The sequence below is a fragment of the Podarcis vaucheri genome (genome assembly GCF_965113315.1).
Source record: "Podarcis vaucheri genome assembly, chromosome: 14".
Classification (NCBI taxonomy): domain Eukaryota; kingdom Metazoa; phylum Chordata; class Lepidosauria; order Squamata; family Lacertidae; genus Podarcis; species Podarcis vaucheri.
Window position 1 is genome coordinate 52,829,480 of NC_138752.1, and position 12,858 is coordinate 52,842,337.

Sequence of the window (12,858 nt, forward strand, 5' to 3'; positions counted from 1 at the left end):
TCCCCCCAACCACTGGACTCCACCCCAGAATCCAATTCCACAGCCTTGTCCCATTCCTCTGCCCCTTGCCTTGCCAATATGTCTCTACAGGACATCTCTACATTACAATCCCCGTGTCCTGTCTCCCACCTAAGAGGTGATTACTGTAAAAGTAAAGTACTAAACTTTTACTATACCTGTTTAACAGTACAAACACAGTAGCTAGGCAAGAGCAGCAGCTAATCCAGGTGCTCTTACAAGGCAAATGAGTGACAACAATAAATCCAATTTGAGGACAAAGGCCAAGTTTCAGAAGTTCAAGAGTAGTAACAAGAGTTCCAAGACTTGAAACAGTTCTGCTTGGAGTAGACCCATTGAAATTAATAGAACTAAGTTCTAACAAGAATCAAATATGGGTTCAGGACAATGCACACTGTTAGGAAGTGAGTGCCTTTGCTTGAACATCAGGAAACCTTAGCAACTTATGAGTGTGTTCTTATGCACATTTATTAAGAAGTAAGCCCTGTTGAATGGAGGCATATAACTTACTTCAGTCTCGGGGCTGAATGTGTTGGAGTACATAGCCTGCTAAACAGCAGTTCCCTGTGGTGGATGGTAAACAACTCCAGTAGCTATAGGTAATATCAGATGAACTTTGGATTCAGTGCTATTTAATTTAAACAGCAAACCTGAATAGTGTTTAACCTAGTTCAACTGCCATGCCCCCCTCATGGAAATTATTGTGTCAGGTCATATATTTAGACTTGGACACTTAGACTCTATCATCTTCCCCAGCTCTTGCTGCACAATCTTATGTAGTCTTTTGTGCAACTAATCTCTCATTGTGTGCAGATAATAAATTTATTGTGGTAAAACTTTTAATAAAATTGCATTTATATTAAACATTTGAAATTATAAATACAAATCACATCTTTGCATTTCAAAAGAAAACAATGCATGATAAAGAACCTTGAATAAGATATTACTTTGTAGCAGCTTTATATATTAACATTTTCATTGTATGTGAGTGCTGAGTATAAACAATGAAGTTTAAAAGGATTGTTATATCCTGCTTAACTTGGGCCTTGATATTTGCAGACAATACTGTACAAAACCATAACAGAAACAGTTTAATTACATTACCAGGCCTGGATTTTAGTTCACAGCTTAAATTTAAAATAATTAAATTGAGAGGGTGAACCAAGTGTCAGGGACCCAGTCAGCAAAACATCACATGGAGTTAAATCTTTATCAGCAGAAGCAAGGCTGGCTCAGGTGTACCAGGCCTAGTGAGCCCAGCAACTCTTCTCTGTACGTCTTGTCCCTATGAGGCAGTCATGGAGGCTGAAGTTCCCTGCCTTCCCACAGCTGCCTAAATCTCTCTCCATCCCCCCCCTCCCGCAGGTCCTTCCCAAGCAATCTGAGACTACGCTGATGTGCTTGTGTTTGCTCCTCCCTCTTCATACCTCTTCTGGTCCTAGGAGACCAGGAGGGAGGGGAGCTTGCTGCAGCAGAAGCAGGAGACACCCCCCTTAAAACATCTCTACCACATGGCCTCCCTTCTTTCCTGCTTCTGCCTTTGCCTCTGATTCTGATTTTGGACTTCACTCCACCACAAACTTTCCCTGCTCCCAGTGACCTCTTCAGTTTCTGACACCTCTTCCTCCCAACCTTCTCCCTCTCTGTTGCTTCTGAGATCAATTCCACATCTATTTAAATTTGAGTGTGAGACAGCACACTCATACAGACTTCGTGAAAAAAGCAATAACAGCAGGCAGCTATGCCCTACTATGGCTTTTTAAAGTTTTATGCAGGGGGTGGGGAGCTGGAATGGGAAGATGAGAGGGAAGGTAACATATTGGTTTTGTAAGTTACTTGGGCATGTAAGGAAATCCTGGCATACATTTATTACCAAGTTCTATCACTGTATTTTCCCTTCATTGTTTTTTATGTAGGATTCAAATATCTTGTACAGCGATACGGTATGCTCTCATTCTATGAAGCATTGGTTTTTTTAAAAAAAAATGAAAAAGTTAGGGACTAAGGATGAGTGGCAGAATAATGATATAACTTCAGTATAGATATCCATTCCTCTAAGATCCCCCCCCTCTCTCTCTGTGTCTCTCTCTGTTTTTTAATCCTCCAACCCTCCCCCCCCCATATTATCTTTTCAACATTTTGGCCACTGATGAAGATTTTTCAGAAATTAATTTATCTTGATTTAATTTTCAGTACAAAGAAAGATACAGGCTTATATTGAGATAAGTGGGCAGTGAGAGATTCATAAATACATACATACCTAGAAGAAAGGAATAAGAAAAGCTTACTAGTCTGAGAAAGGAAGGAATAGGATATGAAAAAAAGAAACAGCTATTATCTTTAATTATCAGAGCAGGAAGTGAGTGGTGAAATGTTATAAAGCAGTATTATTATTATTCTCTCTTTTCTTGGGCAGATACATGTAAGTGATACGGAATCTAAAACTCCATCAAAAATAATCAATAACATCAAAAAAACAACAACATTCAAAATACAGGCGTATCTAGGTGGGAGGGTCTGAATATTATTTCCATCATTTATTTATATGCTGAATAAAAGTTTGCCAAACATTAATTTTTTTAAAAAAATTGCCCCAATATTTTGCATTATCAGTAAAGAACGCGCATGTCTGTATCAGGCCTCTTTGTTAATTCTCTTCAAATATTTCCAACCTTTAGCTGTAAGCATTTGTGCTGCAGCTAATAGTTGTTGGACCAGAGTTTTAAAGCAATAGTCTTCATTCAGTACAACCCAGACACCCAGCAAAGCCAACAAGGGCGTGGAGGTCAGGGGCACCCGTCCCATTTCCCCACCTGAGATGAAACAAGAAGGTGTCCTTCTCACCTAAGTCTTGCTTACGGGGGTCGTGTGGCTGCAATGGTTTATGGCAATATTTTGTGATATCTCATGCAAGTTCTGCAAGATCTCACTGGAAGAAGCCACCGCCATGCAACCTCAGTTGCTTTAGCCTGCCTCATGGGCAGGCTGGCACTGCTGGAAATACAGTGGTACCTCAGGTTACAGACGCTTCAGGTTACAGACGCTTCAGGTTACAGACTCCACTAACCCAGAAATAGTACCTCAGGTTAAGAACTTTGCTTCTGTTTGAGAACAGAAATTGCACGGTGGCGGTGTGGTGGCAGCGGGAGGCCCCATTAGCTAAAGTGGTGCTTCAGGTTAAGAACAGTTTCAGGTTTAGAACGGACCTCCAGAACGAATTAAGTTCTTAAGCCGAGGTACCACTGTACTTACTGTTTTATGATTAAATTAATTTCAACAAAAATCATTTCTCCAAACTCGGCCGGTAGTAAATAGGTACACTGCTGTTGGAAACCGCCCAGAGTGTTGGGGCAACCCAGTCAGATGGGCGGGATAAGAATAATAAAAAATTTGTTATTGTTATTAGTGGAAGTAGTGATGGTCACCAACTTGGACGGCTTCAAAAGAGGATTAGATGGATTCATGGAGAATAAGGCTAACAATGGCTTTTAACCAGGATGACTTGGCTTGAGATGGCTTGAGAGCAGTACACGTGAAAAGGATCTAGGAGTCTTGGTTGACCACAAACGTGACATGAGCCAACAGTGTGGCACGGCAACTAAAAAAGCCAATGCAATTCTGGGCTGCATCAATAGGAGTATAGCATCTAGATCAAGGGAAGTAATAGTGCCACTGTATTCTGCTCTGGTCAGACCTCACCTGGAGTACTGTGTCCAGTTCTGGGCACCACAGTTCAAGAAGGACACTGACAAACTGGAACGTGTCCAGAGGAGGACAACCAAAATGGTCAGAGAAGCGGACACGGAGCAATGGATTCAAACTACAAGAAAGAAGATTCCACCTAAACATTAGGAAGAACTTCCTGACAGTAAGAGCTGTTCGACAGTGGAATTTGCTGCCAAGGAGTGTGGTGGAGTCTCCTACTTTGGAGGTCTTTAAGCAGAGGCTTGACAACCATATGTCAGAAGTGCTCTGATGGTGTTTCCTGCTTGGCAGGGGGTTGGACTCAATGGCCCTTGTGGTCTCTTCCAACTCTATGATTCTATGATTCTATGACTTTGCTCCATCTGCATGATCAAAGGCAGTAATGCTTCTGAATACCAACTGCTGGAAACCGCAGAAGGGAGAGTGCCATTGACATTGAATCCTGCTGGTGTCTGTGAGCCACTATGAGAACAGGAAGCTAGATTAGATGGGCCTGATCCTGCATACCCTTCTTATGTTCTTCTTTGCACAGAAGTTAGATTATCAGAGTAGCAATATGTACATATATGTGATGTGTATTGAACCACCTATGATGGGAAGATTAAATAAAGAATTTGGATAGGCATTTTCTGTCTGTTCTCTTTGGTTGGTGTGAAATTCTAGGAGGTACCTGAACCCTTTCTAGAAAAATCAAAACCGTAAGCGCTTGATTTGTAGACTGTCTTGAAAAAGAACATAAAGCAATTTCACAACCTCGTTCCCTCATTTTGACTTTCTTTTTCTATCCTATTTCAGATGACGTTGCACCCTATTTCAAGACAGAGCCAGGCTTGCCCCAGACTCACCTAGAAGGGAACCGCCTTGTGCTTACGTGTTTGGCAGAAGGTAGCTGGCCTTTGGAATTTAAATGGCTGCACAATGGCAGGGAAACCACGGCCTTCACCAACGAGTACACGTAAGTGGCTTTTAGAACAGCAATCTATAGATTCTATTTTTCAGCTTTGTAATGAGGAAAGATTTTTGTACCGTTGCATCACAAAAGAACAAAATGGGGAAACATACAATACAGTTAAAACTTAAGGCAGTAGAACTATCTTCTGGGCTGCCTTTATCATATCTCATAGAGTCATAGAATCGTAGATTCAAAGGGATCCCGAGGGTCATCTAGTACAACCCCCTTCAATGCAGGTCCTTTCTTCTAATACATTGTACATACTCTCTAACATTTATCTGATGAAAATAGGGACGTCCCATTCCATAATGATAATTTTACTATTTATACCCTAGACATCTTGCCCCAGCCATTCTGGGCAGCTTCCAACATATATAAAGCATTAAATATTTTTAAAAAACCTTCCCTATACAGAAATGCCTTTAGACGGCTCAGGAGTCGGATACCTCCATACCAAATGGGACATTCCAGGATAAAATCAGAACCTGGGACGGCTTCTCAAAATCAGGGACCGTCCCTGGAAAATAGGGACACTTGGAGGGTCTGCATTATAGACATTTTTTTTATCAAAATAGATATTGTTATGAAAACCTGTATTGCCAGATTACAAATGTTTAAACAACTAAATGCTTGGCAAACAAAAGGTCATTTGTCATTTTACCGCTGCCTCCCTCAAGTAGGCAGGGACCACCCCCTCTCGAAAGGAGGTAGTAATCACCTCCCTGGCCCTGCCAGCTGTTCCATTCCTGCAAGTTTTTATCAGCCCAAAGGGGCAAAGGTCCAGAGTGCAAGTGGTTGCCCTGACTGATCCAAGCACCATGTCTACATCCTCAAGCCTTACTAACAGAAACTCATCCAACAGGACTAGGCAGTGCTCTGGACACCTTTAAAGGTTCATCTGGTTTGATGGTGGAGTCAAGGTCTCAGTGGATGCAAGTGAAGAATTGGATGCTGGGCTAGATGAGGCTTTGGTCTGACTCAGCTGAAGGGCTCCTCTTATGTTGTCAGTGTGATTCACTGTGGGGTTCAGGGATGGGTGGGGTAATCGACATGTAGTGATTTGTTCAATGCATTCCATGGCAAACTCCTTGCATTTGAACTTTCTACCAAATTTAGTCTGATCGAGATACACATTTTGCCATATCACTTAATGTCTGAACTGTATGAGCTTGGTATCTGTGTGGAAACTGTTCGCTGAGAGGTGGCATCGCATAGTGGCTACACGTATCAGCTGTGAGCTAAAATGTCTCTGCTTCAAGCCATGAACTCAACAAGTGGTGTTAGATTAGTTTTGCTGTCTCAGGTAAGCCCTATACCTGCCGTATAAAATTGTCAAAGCCTATGTTCGTGTAGGAAAGAGGGAGAAATGTCATGCCTCTGTCTTAGCTTGCAATAAAAGTGACTCACTGGGCAGAACAAATATCTCTGGCCCTTTAGCCCTTAGTCCATGCAAAATAAGACTCCATTGCCAACCAGCTGCTGATGGCTGTGATGTGCGTGGAACACTCAGAATGCAGGATTGTTATATATGGAACTGCAATTTAAATTACTATTTAGAGCAACAACGTCTACTGGCTTGATTAATCACAGAAGAAAGCATGTCTGTGATTTTGATATTGGGTTGATCAATGGGGGTGCTTTACTGCCGTCAGCAGCCAAAAAACTGAACAGAAATCCACAACTCTGATGGGACACCAACAATATTTGGGAGGTGTAAAAGAAAGCAGTACAGAAAGGTGGGCTAGGAAAGAGGATAGGAAATAGAACAGGCCTTAGTATGACGATTGTTATACATCCAGCATCTTGCATTACTTAATATTATATTATAATTCTGTAATACAAAAACCAAGTAGTGTATTGTTACATATTGCTACTGAAGGGACATACAGAAGACCTTTCCTTTTAAGTGCTGCTTGCTGCACTTATATATTATACTTTGTTTTTTTAAAAATTCCTTAGGTTGCCATGAAAACCATATTTATTTTGTTTAGGGTTTGATTAACTTGTTTTGAATACTTGAAGCATTTTTCTTCTACAGAATGTGCATGGAAAGCTAATCAAAATTTACTATAAAGTTTGAATAAATATATTGCTATGAATATTTCAGCTCTATTATTTATTTCTAATTGCTTTCCAAAAACCAAAATCACTCTGGATGTTTTTGTATTTATATGCAGGGAATTGCATTTATTCATTAAGATGAAATCATTGCAGAAAAAAGTATATTTTCTTTTGGTTGAATAACATTGGGCTATATTTGGCCTTAGTCTCATCACGTCAACAAGCTGCATGTTCAAATCCCCCCCATATTGTGCACCCCAGATCTTGGTATTTTGTTGTATGGCAAATATTAAGGGCTCTAGAAAAAGATGAAATATCAGTGGGAAAAGAAGGCATCCCCGTCTGGTTACCCACTGCATGGGGAGGGGGGGAACCTGACAATATGCCATTTGCCTGTATCTTGGACATGGGTGTTATGTACATGGTTTTCACCCAGTGCACATGTTCTTGGGGTATACCACAGAGCCAGTGCCCTAGGGTAAAGAAAAAGAGCCACTGCACCAAATCAAATTCATTTTCAGCATCCAAGGAGAACAAGTCTAATGGCGATGTGCTAGTACTGTTGAGTGCTACTAGATCAATTACAAGATGGAGCTTATCTACCCTTTGATGGTGTCATATAAATCCAACCTGGTTTGGGTGGATTAGGATGCTCATCACTTCCTGAAGCCTGTCCACTAGAACTGCTACAAGGATTTTGCTGTCAGTGTTGATTAGTGAGATTTAACTCACAGAGTTTGGGTGTTTGCCAGGTTTTGGAATTACGGAATTTGGAATTTGTGTTACGTACAGAGAAGGATGGGAGAGTGAGGATCTTTCCGAAGCTTCTTAGTAAACGGAATGCAGTTTGGGGGTTAATAAGTCAAGATGACACTTGGATCACTCCACAAAAAATCTTTCTGGGCCTGGCACCTTAACAATACTCATTTGCTTCATTATTCTCTTTATTTCCTCTCTTCTCATGGGTGCTGCAAAGAATGCCCCCTTGATCTGCACCTAACTGTGTGAGTTCTAACTGGGTCATGAATTTGAATATTTCTGTTTCTTTAGTCATAGCATTCCTTTGATATAAGGCGGAGTGCAAGTTAGAAAATAGTTGCATAAGCACTTTTCATAGCTTAAATGTTATTTGTTGCATTTATATCCCATCTTATTCTCCAGGGAGCTCAAGGTGGCAAACATGGTTCTCCCCCTCCTCTTCCCACAATAACCCTGATTAGGCTGAGAAGTAGTGACTGGCCAGTGACTGGCCAAGTGGGGGTTCAAACCTAGGGTTCCCAGGTCTTAGTCTGACACTCTAAATATTTGGAAAGTTTGCTGCAAGCATTGAAAAGGCAGGACTGAGGAAGGAATGTGAAGGATTGTCTGCATCTTCCCTCCCCTCTATTCTAAGGGGAGCAGCTTGCAGCATGAAGAACAGGAACAAAGTGAATGATACCTTGTGCCTTTAGTAGCTGTGTGACTGGCACAAATTAAACTGGGAAAGCCTGTATATTTTAATGGAAATATAATTATGGGGAAAGCTTCACCTGATGATAGTCTGTCTGTCAAAAATCTTATATGTGGCTCCTGATTTGCTATTGGGCCCTATACCTCAGCACAGCAGTTTATAACACTGAATGCCGAGGATGAACATTTTATAAACTAAAAAGTTCATTTGGCTGAACTACCTCAGTTTCTAAATTAACTTTGCAGGACTGGAAATTACTAAGCATGGCTTGTAGTTTTTCTTTTTAAAAAATGCCTCCTGGTTGTCAAAAGTAGTATGGATGGTGGGAAAGTTCATTAAAAGCCAGCTGAAGAGCTAGCTCCTTCAAAGCTTGCATGTTTGTGCAGAGCTCATGAGCAGTCTTCAATACCAATCTTATGATAAACTTTTCACCCCAAACTTCTTACTCCCCACTGTTCTCAATCTCTGTGCTTAAACTCATAACTCTGCTTGGCACTCTGCCATTGTTTTTGTGCATTGGAACTGTCTGTGCACTCTGTCTTTTATATTTAGGTGATGACCCTGTGCCCTCCATTGGCATTATGCAACAGACATACACAAGCCCCGTTTTTAAAAAAAGGCAGATTCTCTCTACTCCTGTCAGCAATCAGCAACATGCATTGACCAAAGCAGAAAAGCTAGGAAATAAGCAGTCTTTTATTTCTTATGGGAAGGTGATGCCGTGGGTTTATTTGATTTACAGCAATGCACACTCTTTTCTTCCATTACCCCCCATCTATTACCCATTCAGAGACTTAATCTTATGCTGAATTAGAAATGTTTTGTATTAGTCTGAATGTTCAACATCTTCTTCAGAAAATATTCACTTACTAATTAAATACACTTTGCTTTTAGGCAGCGGGTATTTTTTCAAGGAAAGCCAAGGATAATTAAATGCTTATTTTTCGCATTTTTACTACAACAATATATTTCATTTTATTTTGTAAATAAAATGAGACGGTGGCCAGATGATTCTAACTGTGCCTTGGCTTTCTTTCCCAGTACATCATGGTAAGGTAAACTAAAAATTAAATTCGGTTGAAAAGTCTTATAGTGCTGGTCATGTAGCTTTGTTTAGACTCTTGTTTGTCCTCCAAATACAGTATTTCTTTGAAATACTAATTTTACTAAAATACTAATTATTTTTATAATTATTAGTATTTTTTAATTATAGTAAAACTTAACCCCCCCCCCGCATTTCAGAGGATTGAACTAGATGACCCTCAGGATCCCTTCCAGCTCTACTATTCTATGATTCTATTTTATTGTAAAATAAAATATTGTCTGGAGAACTCAGACAAATATAACAACAGTTAAAAGCTTAAGGATGGATGTGGTTAGTACTTTAGGTAATCCTGTCAAAGAGGAAATGGCTAGGGTAGGGGAAAAAATAATGTTATTTGTTTAGGTGTCTGTCCCCTGCAGGCAAAGAAAGGATCCTGTGATGAAATGGCTGGCTGAGGCAAAGAGGACTGGAGGGGGGAATGTAAATAATATGTAGAATTTCAAATGGCGGGTGGGAACAGCAAAGCAAAACTATTTATTTTGTGGAGGGGACATTAACAACATTAAAACAAATGCATATAATATTACAGAATATGCAATACAGAAACAACCTTAAGAAGCACGCCATTCTTCTCTATGACATTCTTGTCTGCCCTGGGAGGAGATGGTTTACATTAGAGTTGACATCAGTCATTGCATTTTCAAGCTTGCAGCTCAATGTTTTGGGCTCAACAGACTAAAGCTTGACAGCAGAGCCTAGTTCACTGCCAAGAGCGGTATGATCACAGGCACGCAGCAAGCCCCAAGCAAACTCTTGGGCTGGGGTGTTGTTTCAGTTTTTGTTGTGTATGTGTGTCAGTGGGGGGTGTTGGTGGTGGTGGTGTTTTTTTTAGTTTTCTTTCAGATCTTCTGATTTATGTGGAAATTGTTCCATTTGGTTGTGTATTTTTGATGTTTTATTTATTGCTTATGACTACTTTTGTTATGTTGCTGTTACGCTTTTCGTGTCGTAAGCCACCTTTAGCATGGTTTGAACTGTGGAAAGGTGGTTAAAAATAAAATTATGTATATGTAGACCAGCTGACATAAGTCAGTTTCATATGTTCTTTTTTTTTTAAAAAAAAATATGTTTTAATCCCTATTGAAGGTGCCTTCGAAAACTATAAAATGCATTCCAGACTTTGGAAAGCCAGATTTTGAATTTGGGCACTCAAGTCATGACAGCCCTCTTCTAGCCATTGAGCTCTGGAACAGAAAGGAAAAGAAATGCTAGGAATCATTTCCAATGTTTTCATTGATATTTTCACTTATTGATGTACTATCCATCTTCTGTCTTAGATTTTCTTAAGCAGCAAGCCTCTTCCAGGCTGCTCCACTCAAAACAAATTGTCCATTTTCCTAAATTGCTTGCTCAGATCTGCAGAAACTTTAAGTGCCCTTCTGGCTTCCAGACAATGAAAATGCCTTTTTCTCTCTTGCATGCAAAATCACTAGAAAACTATTATTGGGAAACACTCTTAATGTTTGAGGATAAACTTAGCATTTAATACCTGGTACACCCTTTTATGCAAGTTTCAAAGATACTATGCAACAATGGCAAGAGCTTGGACCAAGAGAATGCTCTGAGACCTAATGATATTCAACAACTACTGTCCAGTTGCAAATATCCACTTTGTGGGCAAGGCACTCAAAAGGGTCATGGAGATGCAACTGCAGGCATTCCTCAAGGAAACTGAATTTTTAGACCCATCTCCATTTGGGTTCAGATTTGAACCTGGCTTGGTAGCCCTGATGGATGACCTTTATCAGCTTTTGATGCCATTGACCATTGTATCCTCTTGGATTGCCTATGGGAAATGGGTATCAGGGGCAGTGGTTCCAGTCTTAACTCCAGAGATGCTTTCAGAAGGTAGCACTGGATGCTCCTCAGCTTCTTGGCTTTTGAGCTATGGGCTGCTACAGGGACTATATTGCCTCCAATGCTATTTAATATCTACATGAAGCTGGTAGGAGTAGTCACTGGGAGTTTGGGACCAAGGTGTCATCAGTATACTGATGATACCCAACTCTATTTCTTGGTAACATCTGAATCAGCAATGAGACGCCCTGGACCGGTGTCTGGATGCAGTGGTGGGCTGGATGAGAGCTAATAAACTGAGTCTGAAACTGAATCCTGTCAAGAAGGAGGCTCTGTGAGCGAGTAGTTCCTGGATCTGGGAAGTTGGTAAGTTGCCTGCCCTGGATAGAGTTGAAAGAGCAGGTGCATAATTTGGATGCGCTCCTAGATTCAACCCTGTTACTCTAGGTACAGGTGTCCTCAGTGGCTAGGAGTGACTTTTACCAACTTTGATTCCTATGATATCTGCAGCCATTCTTGGAACCAGATAGCTTGACCACAGCTATCTATGCATGTGTAACCTCACACTTGGATTACTGCAATGCACTCTAAGTGAGACTTCCCTTGGGGTTGATCTGCAGGCTGCAGCTGGTGGAGAATGTGGTGGCTAGGTTGTTTGTGGGGGTTAATGCCCACAAGCATATAACACCTTGCTTGTGGTATTTGCACTGGCTGCTAATTTGCTACCGGGCCATGTTCAGGGTGTTGGTACTGACATATAAGTACCTACATAGCTTGTGACCACATTACTTGATGGACTGTCTTATTCCTTATATACCCAATAGATGTCTGTGGGAGATTCTCTCCTGCAAGTTCCAAAGACCACAGAAGCCCACTCTGCAGTAAATCAAAGCAGGGTTTTTAATGTGGCTGCTCCTGTCCTGTGGAATAGCATCCCTGTCGAGAAATGACAGGTGCCCACTATCTACACTTTTCAGAAACTGTTGAATACATTTTTGTTCCAATGGGCTTTCCCAGCTGGGTAAATGGGTCTTTACCATGAGAGTCCTTGGGTTGTCATTCTGTTTTTAATTATTTTATGTGTAAATCACATCAAGATGGTAGTTTAGAAGGTGTTTAATAAATCAGTTACACTACTACTACTACTACTACTACTACTATTACTATGCTATGTTGTAATAAGCTAAAAGGGTAACGGCCCCTGGGCGGTTAAGTCCAGTCAAGGACAGCTATGGGGTTGTGGCGCACATCTCGCTTTCAGGCCAAGGGAGCCGCCGTTTGTCCACAGACAGCTTTCCGGGTCATGGTGCCAGCATGACTAAACTGCTTCTGGCACAAGCCACAACCGTACCTATTTATCTACTTGCACTGGTGTGCTTTTGAACTGCTAGGTTAGCAGAAGCTGCGACAGAGTAACAGGAGCTCACCCCATTGCAGTGATTCAAACCACCAACCTTCCAATCGGCAAGCCCAAGAGGCTCAGTGCTTTAGACCACAGCGCCATCCGCCTGTTGTTATAGCTAAGCAACACTCAGCATGTCCAGTGTCTGAATGGAAGATCTGCCTGAGATCTCTGTGAAAGACACTTCGAGCTTTCCAGAAGCAGAATGAATGTGATTTATTAAAACAGGAAATGTTTTCACGAGCCAAATACTAAGGTGTATTGGGTGAACTGTTTTAGTCTTATGTGCTGCTACTATTGCTACATCTAAACTTAGTTAATTGTTATTAGGGTTACTGAGAATGTATAAGAACTTATTTGAATACTTT

General features: G+C 41.0%; 1 protein-coding gene across 7 annotated transcripts in view; it reads left to right on the top strand.

The window, feature by feature from the left end:
• The window catches only part of SDK1 (sidekick cell adhesion molecule 1), a 605,542-nt gene that overhangs the window by 117,969 nt on the left and 474,715 nt on the right, over positions 1-12,858 (top strand). For all 7 annotated transcript variants that reach the window (XM_082199580.1, XM_082199584.1, XM_082199585.1 and 4 more), the window contains one exon: positions 4,519-4,678. In XM_082199580.1, the coding sequence (XP_082055706.1) occupies positions 4,519-4,678 (160 nt within the window). The remainder of the gene's footprint in view (positions 1-4,518; positions 4,679-12,858) is intronic.